The 15,531-nt window shown below is 42.6% G+C and overlaps 1 protein-coding gene across 8 annotated transcripts in view; it reads left to right on the top strand.

Moving 5' to 3' along the window:
- fbxw2 (F-box and WD repeat domain containing 2) overlaps positions 1-15,299 on the top strand; it is a 133,775-nt gene extending 118,476 nt beyond the window's left edge. For all 8 annotated transcript variants that reach the window (XM_061293887.1, XM_061293884.1, XM_061293886.1 and 5 more), the window contains 2 exons: positions 10,068-10,237; positions 12,718-15,299. In XM_061293887.1, the coding sequence (XP_061149871.1) occupies positions 10,068-10,237; positions 12,718-13,006 (459 nt within the window). In that variant the 3' untranslated portion in view covers positions 13,007-15,299. The remainder of the gene's footprint in view (positions 1-10,067; positions 10,238-12,717) is intronic.
- Positions 15,300-15,531: the final 232 nt, after the last annotated feature.

Here is a 15,531-nt window from a genome sequence, read left to right as displayed (position 1 = left end):
ACTCTAACCCAAGCCAGATCCCTCAGCTTGGAAAAACAGACAAAGAAGAATCTACGCACTCCTTCGATGAACGAAAAAGAAGCTCTGCTTTTCTTAGCCTGTTTCTTCCCCTGGGACTTGAACCCAAGCTATCTCTCGTTCACCTTTTACGCGTTTCACAACAACACAAACGTTAACTTACTTGACTCTTGGTTCGTTGCACTGCCGGGTCCCGTCGATCCACCTCTGGCAGACGAAGGCAGACCTAAGATCCTGGCCCAGCGAAGAAATTCTCTTCCCAGGACTTTCTTTTCCAGGTCCCCCTAAAGGACGCTGGCTTGTCGACAATGCAGCACGTCCTCCTCCGTCAGCCAGATGGCGGGTATGAGGGTCTCGAGTTTCGGCACCAAAATGTTAGGGTGGTGCTCACTCTAACTTATTTTGCAAGAACCACACTGGAGACAAGTTAGTTGTTTTAGACACTTGAAGGCGGAGAGTTCACTCGTCGCTGTGCTTACAGCGATGGTCGAATGAAGTCTTACTCAGGCCTTTTCAGGTGCATATTTATTGAGAGAAACAGAGTGGGGTTGAAAGTGGGGGTGTGGGAACACAGGATGGGGTGAATCCGCTCCCCTGCCGATCAAAGCATAACAGGGGGCCCTTTACGACGTTCTCCAAACAAAGCAACTTTGATTGCGTCCTCTGCGTCTAGTCAATCAGTTGAAAAGATCTTAGCACTTTGGTCAACTACTTTTGTGTAGGCAGGACAAGCTAGTTAAATTACCGTTTTTTTCCGTGTATAGTGCGCAAAATTTAACTAATTTATTGTCCTAAAATCTGGGGTGCGCATTATACATGGGTACAAAAAAAAATTAATTTTTTCTTTTTAAATTTTTTTTTTTTTTTTTTTTAAGTCCCAATGATCGTCACACACGCAGGGAGGCAATGGGTCCCATTTTTATAGTCTTTGGTATGGTCTTAACTAGGCTGGATGTAATTTTTTTTGTTGGCGTTGATTTCTCCGACTGCCCGTAAACGCACCACCGCGCTCCGTGCGCGAACGGGAAAGAGGCGTGCCGGGCGCTCACTGTCGCATTGCTTAAAGAGTGCCTTTGTGTTTTAGGATGAACAGCAGAGACCAAAGGAACAAGGCAGTGTTGTGAAATAAAATATTACCTGTAATACGCATTTTGTTATTTGCTGATTGAAACTGCTAATTAAACTGTGAATTGAAACTAATAGGAAGAAAACAACTCTCGCTTTTTATATAGCTGACGTGTCTTGCGCAGCCGTTCTGTGCATTTTATTTCACAACACTTTGCCTTGTTCCTTTCTTCTCTGCTGTTCACTTCAAACACGCTCCATGCGACCGCAATGCTCTCGTATCAGACGCTTGCTCGATCGCCTGCTCGTTTGCTTTCTGTCACAATGTACCCTACACAAATCCGAAACATTTGTTGTGGCTCCAAGTCACTACGAGGGGCAAGTTTTGGTTTCCAAGGGTGTTTTTATTCCTCTTCAACGTCTCTCCCATACAGAGCCGCCTTTTTCACGTCCGCACGCGTCTTTCCCGTGCCCGCACGGAGCGCGGTGGTGCGTTTATGGGCAGTCGGAGAAATCAACGCAGACAAAAAAAATTACATCCAGCCTAGTTAAGACCATACCAAAGACTATAAAAATGGGACCCATTGCCTCCCTACGTGTGTGACGATCATTGGGACTTAAAAAAAAAAAAAAAAAAAACTTTTTTTAATTCATAAAAATTGGGTGCGTATTATACATGGGTACAGGCTTTTTTCCAGCATCAGCATTCCATTTTTAGGGTGCGTATTATACATGGGGGCGCACTATACATGGAAAAAAACGGTAATACAGGTTACATTCCAACATACCGTTTTTTTCCGTGTATAGTGCGCAAAATTTAACTAATTTATTGTCCTAAAATCTGGGGTGCGCATTATACATGGGTACAAAAAAAAAATTTAATTTTTTTTTTTTTTAATTTTTTTTTTTTTTTTTTTTAAGTCCCAATGATGTCACACACGCAGGGAGGCAATGGGTCCCATTTTTATAGTCTTTGGTATGGTCTTAACTAGGCTGGATGTAATTTTTTTTGTTGGCGGTGATTTCTCCGACTGCCCGTAAACGCACCACCGCGCTCCGTGCGCGCACGGGACAGCAAACGAGCAGGTGATCGAGCAAGCCTTGTCTGATACGAGAGCATTGCGGTCGCATGGAGCGTGTTTGAAGTGAACAGCAGAGAAGAAAGGAACAAGGCAAAGTGTTGTGAAATAAAATATTACCTGTAATACGGATTTAGGTAGAGAACTGAACTCTCGCTCTTTATATAGCTGACGTGTCTTGCGCATCCGTTCTGCGCATCTGTAATGGCGGCCTCCGTATGATATCCGGTTTGCGTGTGTGCGCGTGTGCGTGTGTGCGAGAGCGAGAGAGAGAGCGAGAGAGAGAACGCTCAACCGTAGCGCGCCGCCGACCGCCCAACTGCACCGCGCTGGTCGCATTAGTGTGACAGAGCCTTTGTGTTTTAGGATGAACAGCAGAGACCAAAGGAACAAGGCAAAGTGTTGTGAAATAAAATATTACCTGTAATACGCATTTTGTTATTTGCTGATTGAAACTGCTAATTAAACTGTGGATTGAAACTAATAAGGAAGAAAACAACTCTCGCTCTTTATATAGCTGACATGTCTTGCGCATCCGTTCTGTGCATTTTATTTCACAACACTTTGCCTTGTTCCTTTCTTCTCTGCTGTTCACTTCAAACACGCTCCATGCGACCGCAATGCTCTCGTATCAGACGCTTGCTCGATCACCTGCTCGTTTGCTGTCCCGTGCGCGCACGGAGCACGGTGGTGCGTTTACGGGCAGTCGGAGAAATTAACGCCAACAAAAAAAATTACATCTAGCCTAGTTAAGACCATACCAAAGACTATAAAAATGGGACCCATTTTCCAGCATCAGCATGCCATTTTTAGGGTGCGTATTATACATGGGGGCGCACTATACACGGAAAAAAACGGTAATCATACGATGAAGATATTCTGCAAACCCTAACAGCCAGTAAGTGCGAAAGTTCAAGATTCAAGAGTTTTTATTCGCCATGTTTGAGCGTGCCAAACAAGGAATTTGACTTTGGTGAATCACACCCTCTGTTCAACATTTAGGTGACTAACAACCAGGGCTGTGGACTCGGTTCGGACTCGGGGACTCGGACTCGGTCGGACTCGGTCATTTTTGCCGGACTCGGACTTGGACTCAGTGCTGATTTAGACCGAGTCCACCGAGTCTGACAATAAAAAAAAAAGAGGCAAGACGCACCAAGAGAGTGTCAGGTTACAGTCAGCGCGGTAGGAGTTGGAAGAAGTAGTAAAAACTCCACCAAACTCGTCGTAATGACCCGTGATATATGTTATATCCTTACTATTTTCCAGGTTCTTAGATAGCAAGAATAGGTTGGAGAACGACGTGAATGATAACTGCTTTATTCCTTACTCACAGTGCGTTCACAGGGCGTACCACAACAACACAGAATGCGCCCATCCCACTTCAGGGGGTTTTCTACTACGGAATTCGAGTTAGCCCAAAATACACAACATCTCTTCCCCTCTTACAATGAACGTGGTATATGCACCTATAACTTGACATCTTCAAGATCTATCAATAACTACCATTAAACAATTATCATATATGGTCCAGACAATTATGACAATAATATTCCCATGAAACCTTAACTTTGGGTGAGCGTGGACTACCTCGAATTATACAGAATTATAGCGAAAAACCGATGTCGTACGGCGTCGTACGGCGTCAGCACTATGTTGTTTTCAATAAAAACATGAAGAACTCACGTTTGCGTCAGTCAATTTTAATTTTTATAAAGGATTATTCTCATTTGATGTCTTTAAATTCATCCGTGTTCTGCCATTGAAGCGGGGTGCATTCAAAAACCAGTCGTACAGACGGAAACGTTTTGTGATCAAATCTTTCATAACGAGAATGATTTGAGTGAATTGATTTGAATGAATAATTGAGACGAAATTTCAGTTCTGAAGGCTCCTTTTGTCCCGAGCAAAGTGACAGATGGTGGGGAGGGGGGATAAAATTTGTAAAATCAATTCACTCAAATCATTCTCGTTATGAAAGATTTGATCACAAAACGTGTGTGGCTTTTTCTTAAATGAACACGTTTGACATTGTTATCGTGTCAGCTTTTAATTATATTGCGCTGTCATGTTAAAGCAAATTAATAAATGCAACAATATTAATTTGCTTTGAAAATACCTGAGTAATAAAATAAAATGGATGGATGGATGAATGATGATCACAATTAAGTACAAAGTCTCCTTTGTAATATATACTCCTTGTAGCCTGTACCCAAAAAGAGGAGTTTCTTTGCATCGAGGTTTATGCAAAGAGCTCACGTAATTATATTGTTGCGTTTTGGTGAAGTGAATGAGTGTTCCGTCTGTACGACTGGTCTTTGAATGGTCCCGCTTCAATGGCAGAACGCGGAAGGCATCAAATGAGAATAATCCTTTATAAAAATTAAAATTGACTGACGCAAACGTGAGTTCTTCATGTTTTTATTGAAAACAACATAGTGCTGACGCCGTACGACATGGGTTTTTCGCTTTCCAAATAAGGGGTCGTCACTAATTATTTGTGTTTAGATAAATGTCTGAGCTATAATGGTGTAATTAATGATTAAAACTTGAAAGTATCTGTTTATTGTATTCGTTTATATGTTTAATAAAGACAAAGCCATCACAAAACTGTTGTAATTATTTAGATTTTGATCTAAATTAGCCTTGAATAAAGACTAAGCAGTCACATGAATTACCGTTTTTTTCCGTGTATAGTGCGCCCCCATGTATAGTACGCACCCCTAACAATGGCATGCTGATGCTGGAAAAAAGCTTGTACCCATGTATAATACGCACCCAATTTTTATGAATTTTTTTTTAATTTTTTTTTTAATTTAAGTCCCAAAGATCGTCACACACGCAGGGAGGCAATGGGTCCCATTTTTAAAGTCTTTGGTATGGTCTTAACTAGGCTGGATGTCATTTTTTTTGTTGGCGTTGATTTCTCCGACTGCCCCTAAACGCACCACCGCGCTCCGTGCGCACACGGCGGCTCTGTATGGGAGAGACGTTGAAGAGGAATAAAAACACCCTTGGAAACCAAAACTTGCCCCTCGTCGTGACTCGGAGCCGCAACAAATGTTTCGGATTTGTGTAGGGTACATTGTGACAGACGGCAAACTAGCAGGTGATCGAGCGAGCGTCTGATACAAGAGCATTGCGGTCGTATGGAGCGTGTTTGAAATGAACAGCAGAGACGAAAGGAACAAGGCAAAGTGTTGTGAAATAAAATATTACCTGTAATACGCATTTTGTTATTTGCTGATTGAAACTGCTAATTAAACTGTGAATTGAAACTAATAGGTGGAGAACTGAACTCTCGCTCTTTATATAGCTGACGTGTCTTGCGCAACCGTTCTGCGCATCTGTAATGGCGGCCTCCGTATGACGTCCGGTCCGCGATGGAGATTAAAAAACAAACAATATTTGACAATAACACACCATCGAGGATTGCACCATCGCATCAAACGATGTGTCGTCAATTATGAATTTTACTAAGTGTGTTGGGCAGGATGGCTGAATGCGATGCGCGATTGACAACAAACAAGAAGAAAGGTGAGTTTTATTTCGGGGGAGATTTGTCATGTCTCGTCCCCAGTTTTGCTATGTGTCTAGGTTGCCATAGTTTCTGTTCGTGTCACCCCGCTCTTCCTGTGTCACCTCAATCGATGTAACGTGTTTTGTATTTAAGTCCTGTCTGCCCCTCGCTCACCGTTGGATCATTGCATGTGTTACTGTCATTCTGTTCCTGTCTTTGGTAATGTCACCCTGTCTTTTTGTTCCACGACTTTGTCGGTCAGTCCTGTTGTTGGTTTTGTTGTACCATGACTTTATTTAAAAAAAAAAAAAAAAAAAAATTTAAAAAAAAAAATAATAATTTTTTTTTTCTTTGTACCCATGTATAATACGCACCCCAGATTTTAGGACAATAAATTAGTAAAATATTGCGCACTATACACGGAAAAAAACGGTAACAGAAAAAATGGACAGCCGGACTCGGACTCATGGCCAAGAGAACGGACTCGGTGCAAAAATCCGTCCACATCAAGTCCACAGCCCTGCTAACAACACAGGACATGTGAAAAATGGCAAATATTCTCAAACATCCCCTGATCTTAAACTCCCAAGAGGGCAAGGAAAAACTCAAAACTCCAGCTAGGGGAAATGAGAAACCTTGAGAAGAGACCACAGTTGGGAGGGTCCCTCTTCCAGGATTCAAGAGTTTTTATTCGCCATGTTTGAGCGTGCCAAACAAGGAATTTGACTTTGGTAAAAACACACCCTCTGTTCAACATTTAGGTGACTAACAACATTCAGGACATGTGGCAAAAACAGTGTAGACAAATTCTAAAAGGTGTACAGAGCAGGATGTTATTGCACAGTAATGACTCTGAGTTCATCAGAGCAACAGCCTGGGGGAAGAAGCTGTCTCTGTGTCTGCTGGTTTTGGCGTACCGAGCTCTGTAACACCGTCCGGAGGGGAGTAGTTCAAACAGACTGCAACCTGGGTGAGAAGGGTCTGTAGAGGTGTTCCTTGCCCGTTTCCTGGTCCTGGACAGGTACAAGTCTTGGATAGATGGGAGGTTGATTCTAATTATCTTTTCTGCAGTCCTGATTGTCCGTTGCAGTCTGAGCTTGTCTTGTTTGGAGGCCGATCCAAACCAGACAGTGATGGAGGTGCAGAGGACAGACTGGATGATCAAAGTCAACGTCAGCTTTATTGTCAATCTCTTCACATGTCAAGACACACAAAGAAACCGAAATTACGTTTTCTCTATCCCACGGTGACGAAACATATTACACGTTAGACATACACGTAAACGACACAATATAAGAACAAGAAGGCACAAACAATAAATAATAAGAATGATGAATAAATAATAAATAAACAGATAACACAATAAATAAGAAGAGCAAAACTGAGCCAGTGTGCATACAGCAGACAGTAAGCGTAGCGCAAAAGTACAGGACGCTACGCAGAAAGGGGAAGCGAGTTCAGGATCCTAACAGCCTGTTGAAGCTGTTGTTGAGTCTGGTGGTGTGGGAGCGCAGGCTCCTATACCTCTTCCCAGAGGGCAGAAGCTCAAACAAAGAGTGAGCGGGATGACTCACATCACTCACAATTGTGGTCGCCTTGCAGGTGAGATGGGAGATGTAAATGTCTTTCAGGGAGGGGAGTGAAGCACCAATAATCTTACCAGCCGTGTTCACTATGCGCTGCAGAGCCTTCAAGTTGTAGTCAGTGCAGCCGCCACCCCAAACAGCAATACAGCTGGAGAGGACGCTCTCAATGGTGCCACGGTAAAATGTAGTCATGACGGCCGGAGGAGCGCTCGCTCGCCTGAGTTTCCGCAGGAAGTACAGGCGGCGCTGGGCCTTCTTCGCCAGTGATGCGGTGTTGGTGGACCAGGAGAGATCCTCACTGATGTGCACCCCCAGGAACCTGGCGCTGCTCACTCTCTCCACCACAGCACCGTCGATGGTCAGCGGCAGGTGTTGGGTGTGACCCTTCCGGAAGTCAACAACAACCTCCTTGGTCTTGGACTTTCAAGCAAGAAGGTGACACACCGTCTGGGCCCGGTGCCTTCCTGGTCTTTTGTCCCTGGAACATCTGGCACACTTCCTCCTCGCGGACCTGGAGTGCGGGCGCGACCTCTGCAAGAGAGCGAGCGGGTGACAACGATTATAGAGGTGTGGACAGAGCAGTTGTGGGGAGAGGTGAGTATGTAGATTGTGCTGCAGGAAGTCCCGTTGTGTGGGAGGACCGATCAAACCTGCAGTAGAACTTGTTTAGCTGGTTAGCAAGCTTTGGGCTCTCCCTAGGACGGGGGGTTCGTTTCTTGTAGCCCGTGATGCTCTGCAGACCTTTCCACACTGTTGAGGGGTCAGGATTGGCAGAGAGGTGTCTCTTCAAGTTCTCCCCGTAACACCTCCTGGCTTTCCTGACCTCTCGGTTCAGTGTGTTTCTGGTCTGCCAGATCACGATCACGGTGTAGCAGTGGTCCAGAGTCTGTGCCCCTCTGGTGGGACACGTTACGTGCTGCCTGTATTTGGGGAGTTTGTGTGCGAGGTTCGCCCTGTTAAGATCACCCATACTTTGACTTGGACTTTGAACAATCATTAGTGAGTTTGGTAGAAGTTTTTCCATGTCTGTTACCTGGTCAGCCAGCATCTGCGTGGCTTCACTCGCACGTGCGTGTGGTGGAATGTAAACAGCCGCCATGACGATCGAGGAAAACTCCCGTGGTGAATAGAACGGCCGGCAGTTCATGAAAAGTGTTTCCAGGAGAGGGCTGCAAAACTCTTTCAAAACCGTGACATCAGTACACCAACGTTCATGAATGTAGAAACAGAGACAGCCTCCCTTTGATTTTCCGGAGAGCTCCGCGCTGCGATCTGCTCGCGTTAGCCTATACCCCGCTAGCTCCACTGCGTGGTGGGGGGTTCGTTCGGACATTCGCCAGATGACTTGACGGTAGGGCAGAACGGAACCTCTCTGCCTCAGCCTTACGAGTGCTCCGGCTCGTTTTCCTCGCCGCCGTCGTCGCGGTAGCTTGTACAGCACCGCCGCTCCGGCTAGAATCTCCGACAAACAGTCTGAATCGGAGAGAACAGGAGAGAAAATACCAGAAGAAGACTGTCCGATGTTTAACAGCGCTTCTCTGGTAAAAGTGATCCGGGATGGACAGCAGAGGACACAGAAAACACACAAAATAAGACAAATAAACAGAGTGACTCATCGTGGCTGCCATCCGCGGCGCCATCATATGACGTCAAAAGTTAAAAGCCATCAAAGCAAAGCAACAAGACAAAGGAAAAAAAAAAAGTAACAGCGGCCAACCAGCCCCCCCTCGATACCAAAGAACACCCCAAAACACACAAAATAGCCTCCATGGGGTCCATAAACAGGTGTAAGGGCAGCTAAGTTCAACGGTGCCCAATGGACCGTGGTTGTGAATCGGTGAACCACAAAACAGGGATACGTGTGACTATGTATAAACAGGGTGTGCCAAACTGATCTGACACATTTGTAGCTTTAATAAAATGCAAATAAATTAAAGATGCAAAAAAGTTCTTTTATTCTCGAAAAGTACACATATAATGACGTTTTGTTTTGTTTGGTTTCATTTCCGTTTCATTTTCGAATAATGTTATTTCGTTTTGTTTCAGTTGCTAACATGAATTGGACCGGTGAGCATCGCACTTTCATTGTGGAAATGTTTATCAAGAACAAATCTGTAACTCTAACACAGACTTAGTAGACATGATCCCGTACCTACTCGAAACACAATCTTGTTATGAGTTACTAACTTCAGAGCCAGTGCATCAGCATTCAAACAAAAAAGAAAGAAATTGCTGCCATTTCCCATGAAATGATCCGCCGAGTTATGGACGACTTGTGTGGACAATAATGGCTTCCATTTGACTGATTTAATTTTGAAAATCAAATGAAACAAAATGGCATTATATGTACTTTTTATTTGTGCTTTTTTAAACCCAAAAATATGTCAGATCATTTTGCCGGACCCTGTGTATATATACTATATATATATATATATATATATAAAACAAAGTATTAGCGCAAGGTATATACGTATATATATATATATATATATATATATATACATATATATACATATATATGTGTATATATATATATATAGTATACATATACACCTTGCGCTAATACTTTGTTTTTTTTCCCCATAGATCATCATTTAATAGTCTTTTTTTCATTTCTTTTTTTGATGATTGTTTTGACTTGTTTTTAAAATGAGCATTTTGACCCAGGTATGTAGTCTTGTATCAGCCTTGTGTGTAATTCAACAGACAAATAGATACTTCACCCTGATTTTGTATCGTTATCCTGTCTTAAATATGTTTTCTCCATAATATGGATCAAACACTAACTTCTCTTTTCAGATCTGGCCTTTAGGAAAAGAAATTAATTGTACGTGCTTAAAGACACTGTCGGTGTCAGAGAATCGCAGCATCAGCCTTCAACCCCGATTGCAGTTTGATGGACGCCACATTGTTTGCAGCTCTGACATCGGAGTACATCTGTGGGATTTTGCCAGTTTTGAGATTCTCAGGTAAAATTATAAACAAACCTTGTCTAATAGTGTTTCTCAAGCTGTGCTGAACCTGGATCATATTTTTAGTAAAACAAAAACTTCTAGCACATCCAAAATAAAAATATTGTCAAATAAAGTAAAAATAATGATAATCTCTTCTCAATTTATTCTCAAATTCAGTCAACCAGGGTGAAAAGTCACAGGTCATGTCTTACTGTATTTTGTTTTATGAATTGTATCAGGGGGTGACACAGATTTATGTTACCTTGTGCCATCTGCTGGAACTCAAGGAGCATTTAATTGTTTTGGCTGTTGCGGGCATAGATAGATAAATTAATATGGGTCTCTCTGCAGGGGTATGGTCTACAAATGTGGCATCAAAACCAAAAGATAAACTTGTTCAAGACCAGGTCAATAAACTATTACACTATGCTTTAAATAAAACATTCCACTAGTGTGATACAAATAAATAAAGATGGCAGAAGTGGGTAATTCACTAAAATTTTCCGGTTCGTCCTTTGTCTGTGATCTGAGAACCCTTCCGTCGTTGTCAGTCATTCTTATTACATGATTGTTCGTCCGTTGAACAAAGATCGAAAGTTTAGACACCCCGAGTACAAATATGCATTAATGTTGATAAAGGAGCCAAGGAAAGATGGATATGTCTCCAAAATGCATCGAATTACCGATAAGACAAGCAAACAGGAATCAGGTGGTAGGCATGTGTGTGTCAAGGCAGATAACCAGCCCAGCATTCCACTACACAGCGGATCAGGCAAACGAGAGTCAGGTGGCAGGCATGCATGTGTCAAAGCAGACGAAATGGCGAAGACTGACCGGCGAATGGCGTGTATACACACACCCCAATTAGCGGGTAACAGGGGACAGGTGGTGGCAATCAACGTCGATTAGTACGCGCAATTTCGTATTGGCGACGGCCACCACCGAGGTCTCGCACGGAAGGCCAGCAGGGCGAGAGAGGACGTGACACAGCTGCACACAAAGGAAAGAGTCAGTACAGCAGCAATGAGCGCGAGACGTGCCTCTGAGCAATGTGCTTCACTGAGGCCAAGCACGGGGTGCACGGCTTGCTGCCGTGCACGTAGAAAAAAAAGCACTGCTGCCCAGGAGTCGGGACAGCGGCAATGATCCCTGATCGCGCGGAGTGTGCCTCTGAGCAATGTGCGTCACTGCAGACGTGACTGAGCTCAAGCGCTGGAGGGGACAGCCGGCCAAACGCGAGGGAAGAAGCACCAACCGGTGCAGAAGGAGTCGGGACACGTGACAAGATCACGTGTTTGTTCATTTATTTACTGTAAAGGTACAATACATGCACAGAACATTGTGGGAATGGTTATTAAGACAATGGGAAAGGTTTATGGTGCGTAGATGTATTGAGAAGGGTTTAAAAGTCTTTAATATTGTGTATAGGACCACAATGCAACAGAAGATTGATGCACAACCATGACTCACTTTGGTAGTGTGGTAATTCTGAATGTAGACACTTTGCATTACTTGGCAAGGAAAACTACTCCACCAGTATTGGCCTCCTCTAGCGGCCAATAAGAAACACTATGTGTTGGTAATTTCAATACAATGGTGTTTAAATTTCTAAACAAATTTACAAAACCTTTTTGACTTTACGAATTTCAATACAATGGTGTTTCAATTTCTAAATATTACACATATATCGTGTATATCCAAAATATTATGTGATTCCTTCTAATATTTTTAGGCTATGATTAGTATATTTTTTCTGGATACCCACAAAAATATGGTGAGGAATGGGGCAAGGTTTGGGGATGTGGCAGCGTCTAGAAAGCTCTTGGGAAACTTGCAATGTGAATTTGTGTGATTTTCTCTCTCCATTTTACATCTCTACATCGTGGAAAGCAGAATCAAGAGATTCCTAATTACCGTTTTTTTCCATGTATAATGCGCCCCCATGTATAATACGCACCCTAAAAATGGCATGTTGATGCTGGAAAAAAGCCTGTACCCATGTATAATACGCACCCAAATTTTGACTCCTACTTAAGTCCGTGAACGTAAAATTATTTCAGAAAAAAAATCATCTTTGGGAACAACCGGATGTTATTCTGCCGGTCAGTATCACTGCGCATGCGCTAGCATACTCAATAGCGAAGAAATGTTTCGGATTTGTGTAGGGTACATTGTGACAGCAAACAAGCAGGTGATCTAGCAAGCGTCTGATACGAGAGCATTGTGTTCATATGGAGCGTGTTTGAAGTGAACAGCAGAGAAGAAAGCGCATCTGTAATGGCGGCCTCCGTATGATATCCGGATTTAAAAAAAATAAATAAAAAATGTTGTTGGTTTTTGTACCCATGTATAATGCGCACCCCAGATTTTAAGACAATAAATTAGTTAAATTTTGCGCATTATACATGGAAAAAACGGTAATTGATGTTAGTATCACAATTTGTCTGTACCTTACATTTTCTCAGCACTCTTAATCAGAAATTTTATTTTCCCAGGGTCATAAAAGTTCAGGATCCAGCCAACTTGTCCTTGCTGAGCTTTGGTGAAGTCTTCGCACTCCTCTTTGACAACGATTTCCTCTATGTGATGGATCTCAGGACAGAGTCCATTTCGGGTCGCTGGCCTCTACCACCATACAGAAAATCTAAACGTGGGTCCAGTTTCCTGGCTGGTGTGACATCTTGGCTTAATGGCTTGGATAGGAACAATGACTCTGGACTGGTGTTTGCAACAAGCATGCCAGACCACAGCATTCACTTAGTCCTATGGAAGGAAAATGGCTAATGGCAACATGAAATTAACTGATGTCAATTAAGCAACATCATGTCTTAGTTATGAACATAAAAAAGTATTGTTTAATTGAGGATTTTATTTCCCTCAGTTCCATCTAATCCTACAACACCCCACCACCACCCAAGGCTGGAGAATTACAGCACATGGCAATGGCGACTCGACTAGAATCTTTGAGTTACAAATAAACAACTGCAGAGATTTATTTTATATCACATTTAATAAACATTTGTGTTGGATTGAACAATTAAGCAAATTCCTAGAGCTTTACAGTTACGCTGAAAAAAATTGGGTTTGACATAAAAGAATTAATTTTACAACAGATTTTATTAGCATTCATTTCCATGTATTTCTATGGCTTGTAGAAAGGTTTGACCTTTTTCTTTTAGTCAACTTTTTTTAAGCAGATTGTGGATCATCTAATTCAGTGGTCCCCAACCTTTTTTGCGCCACGGACCGGTTACATTTCAGAAATATTTTCGCGGACCGGCAATTATATTAATAAATAATACATTTATATAAATAAATAAATAATACATTTATAATAAACATATAAATACGTTGAAATAAAATGATACGACTGACATAAAAACAAGTACAAATGACAAAAATAAAACTCACCATTACGTTGAATTAGTGGGAGGACTGAGTTTGTTTCTCAGAAACGAGCCGGTCCCATCTAGACGTAATCGGAGACAATGACACCCGGAGAGATTAAGGTTTGTCTTTTATTGCAGGATGCTTGGTCTCCTTGTGTTGAAGCAGTTTTGAATGCTTCATTGCCTGGTTAGTTAGCCTGTCGCCACATATTAGTAGGGGTGTAACGATTCATCGATACACATCGATTAATCGATATAATGCTCTACAATTTATTGGCATCGATGCTAAACGTAAACATCGATTTATATCGCCGTGTTTGACCTCGGACATTAGACGCGACTTTATTTTGAAATCCAGTTCATTGTTGCTTGCTTCCTCTTTCCGGGAGCAGTGCGCGGGGCTTTGTCGTGTTGTGAGCAGAGCAGGCACGTGAAAGGGGAGTCGACAACTAGTACGCGGCTCCTGGGCTGGTGCTTTAGCTAGTGTCCAAAAAGCCGAGGAAATTTGCTCCCCTTTAGGCTTCAAGTCATTCGTTTGGAAGCACTTTGGATTCCAAAGAAAAGATGGCTCAACGGACAAGACACGTGCAGTTTGTAAATCCTGCCATGCGGTGATCAAATATTCAGGGTCCACAAATCTCGCCACACATTTAAAGAAAAAACACGACATCAAAGTTCAGTGTTAAAATAAGCACTTTGTATACTACAATACTCTACTAATTTCCTAAATAAAGAGTTTGCAGTACCTTGTTGATTTTGCGTATGAATTGTTATAAATCAGGATATTGTTCTATATTTTTTATTTTAAAAAAAATAAAAATCGATCGTAGAGCACTATATATCGTGAATGAATCGCAGCAGGCTTTAAGATATAGGCAAATATCGTATCGTAGTTCTTTGTATCGATATGATATCGTATCGTGACAAAACCCGCAATTTACACCCCTACATATTAGCTTTGCGGGCTCGACTGGGGAAACATGTCACGTGACCGGGACGAGTGTCTTGACCTGAATTCATCGATCGTCGATAAAAAAAAAATTCTGTGCGGCTTGGCGGCCCGGTACCAAGTGACCCACGGACCGGTACCGGTCCGCGGCCCGGTGGTTGGGGACCAATGATCTAATTGACTCGGTGTGTCCTAATACAATGGTTCTTCAAACTAGGCTAATGCTTAAACATATTTTCTCATGATCTCAAGCATAAGCTTGTCTGTAAACATTGCAATAATGTCACCAATCCCTTGGGTTTGAATGACCTACTCTGGGACAGGCTCATTTATCTTTGTTAAGGAATAACACACAAACAAAATCTAAACATAGGCAACATGGTATCACACTCTTCTGGGTCAGGGTTCGATTCTGGCATCATCCTTCCTGTGTGGAGTATGCATGTTCTCCCTTTGCCAGCGTGGGTTTCCTCCGGGTGCTCCGGTTTCCTCCCACGTTGCAAAGACATGCATGGTAGGCCGATTGACAACTCCAAATTGTTTGAACGTGCGAGTGTGAATGGTTGTTAGTTTGTGTGTGCCCTGCGATCGGCTGGCGACCAGTTCGGGATACCCCGCCTACCGCCCTAAGACAGCTTGGATAGGATCCAGCATGCAAGCAACCCTTGTTAAGATAAGTTGTTCAGAAAAAAGATGGGTGGATGTTTTATCTGTTCTTTTTAATAAATATGCAACCAAACATATTGGGAGATCCTTCATCATGGTGCTAGAAGATACAAATTGAAACACTGTCACAATAAAGGAATTATCAGGGTAAAAACGTAAAAACGTTGATTGGCCAAGTTAATAGACTTAAACCCTATTGAGAATGCATTTTACCTGCGAGAAAGCAGATTAAAGGGAGTACCCATGCAAAACAAAATACAGTGGAGCCTCGGTTTTCGAACGTCCCGGTCCTCGAACAAATGAGT

The sequence above is a fragment of the Syngnathus typhle genome, linkage group LG12 (genome assembly GCF_033458585.1).
Source record: "Syngnathus typhle isolate RoL2023-S1 ecotype Sweden linkage group LG12, RoL_Styp_1.0, whole genome shotgun sequence".
Taxonomy (NCBI): Eukaryota; Metazoa; Chordata; class Actinopteri; order Syngnathiformes; family Syngnathidae; genus Syngnathus; species Syngnathus typhle.
This window is presented reverse-complemented; position numbering and strand designations above follow the sequence as displayed.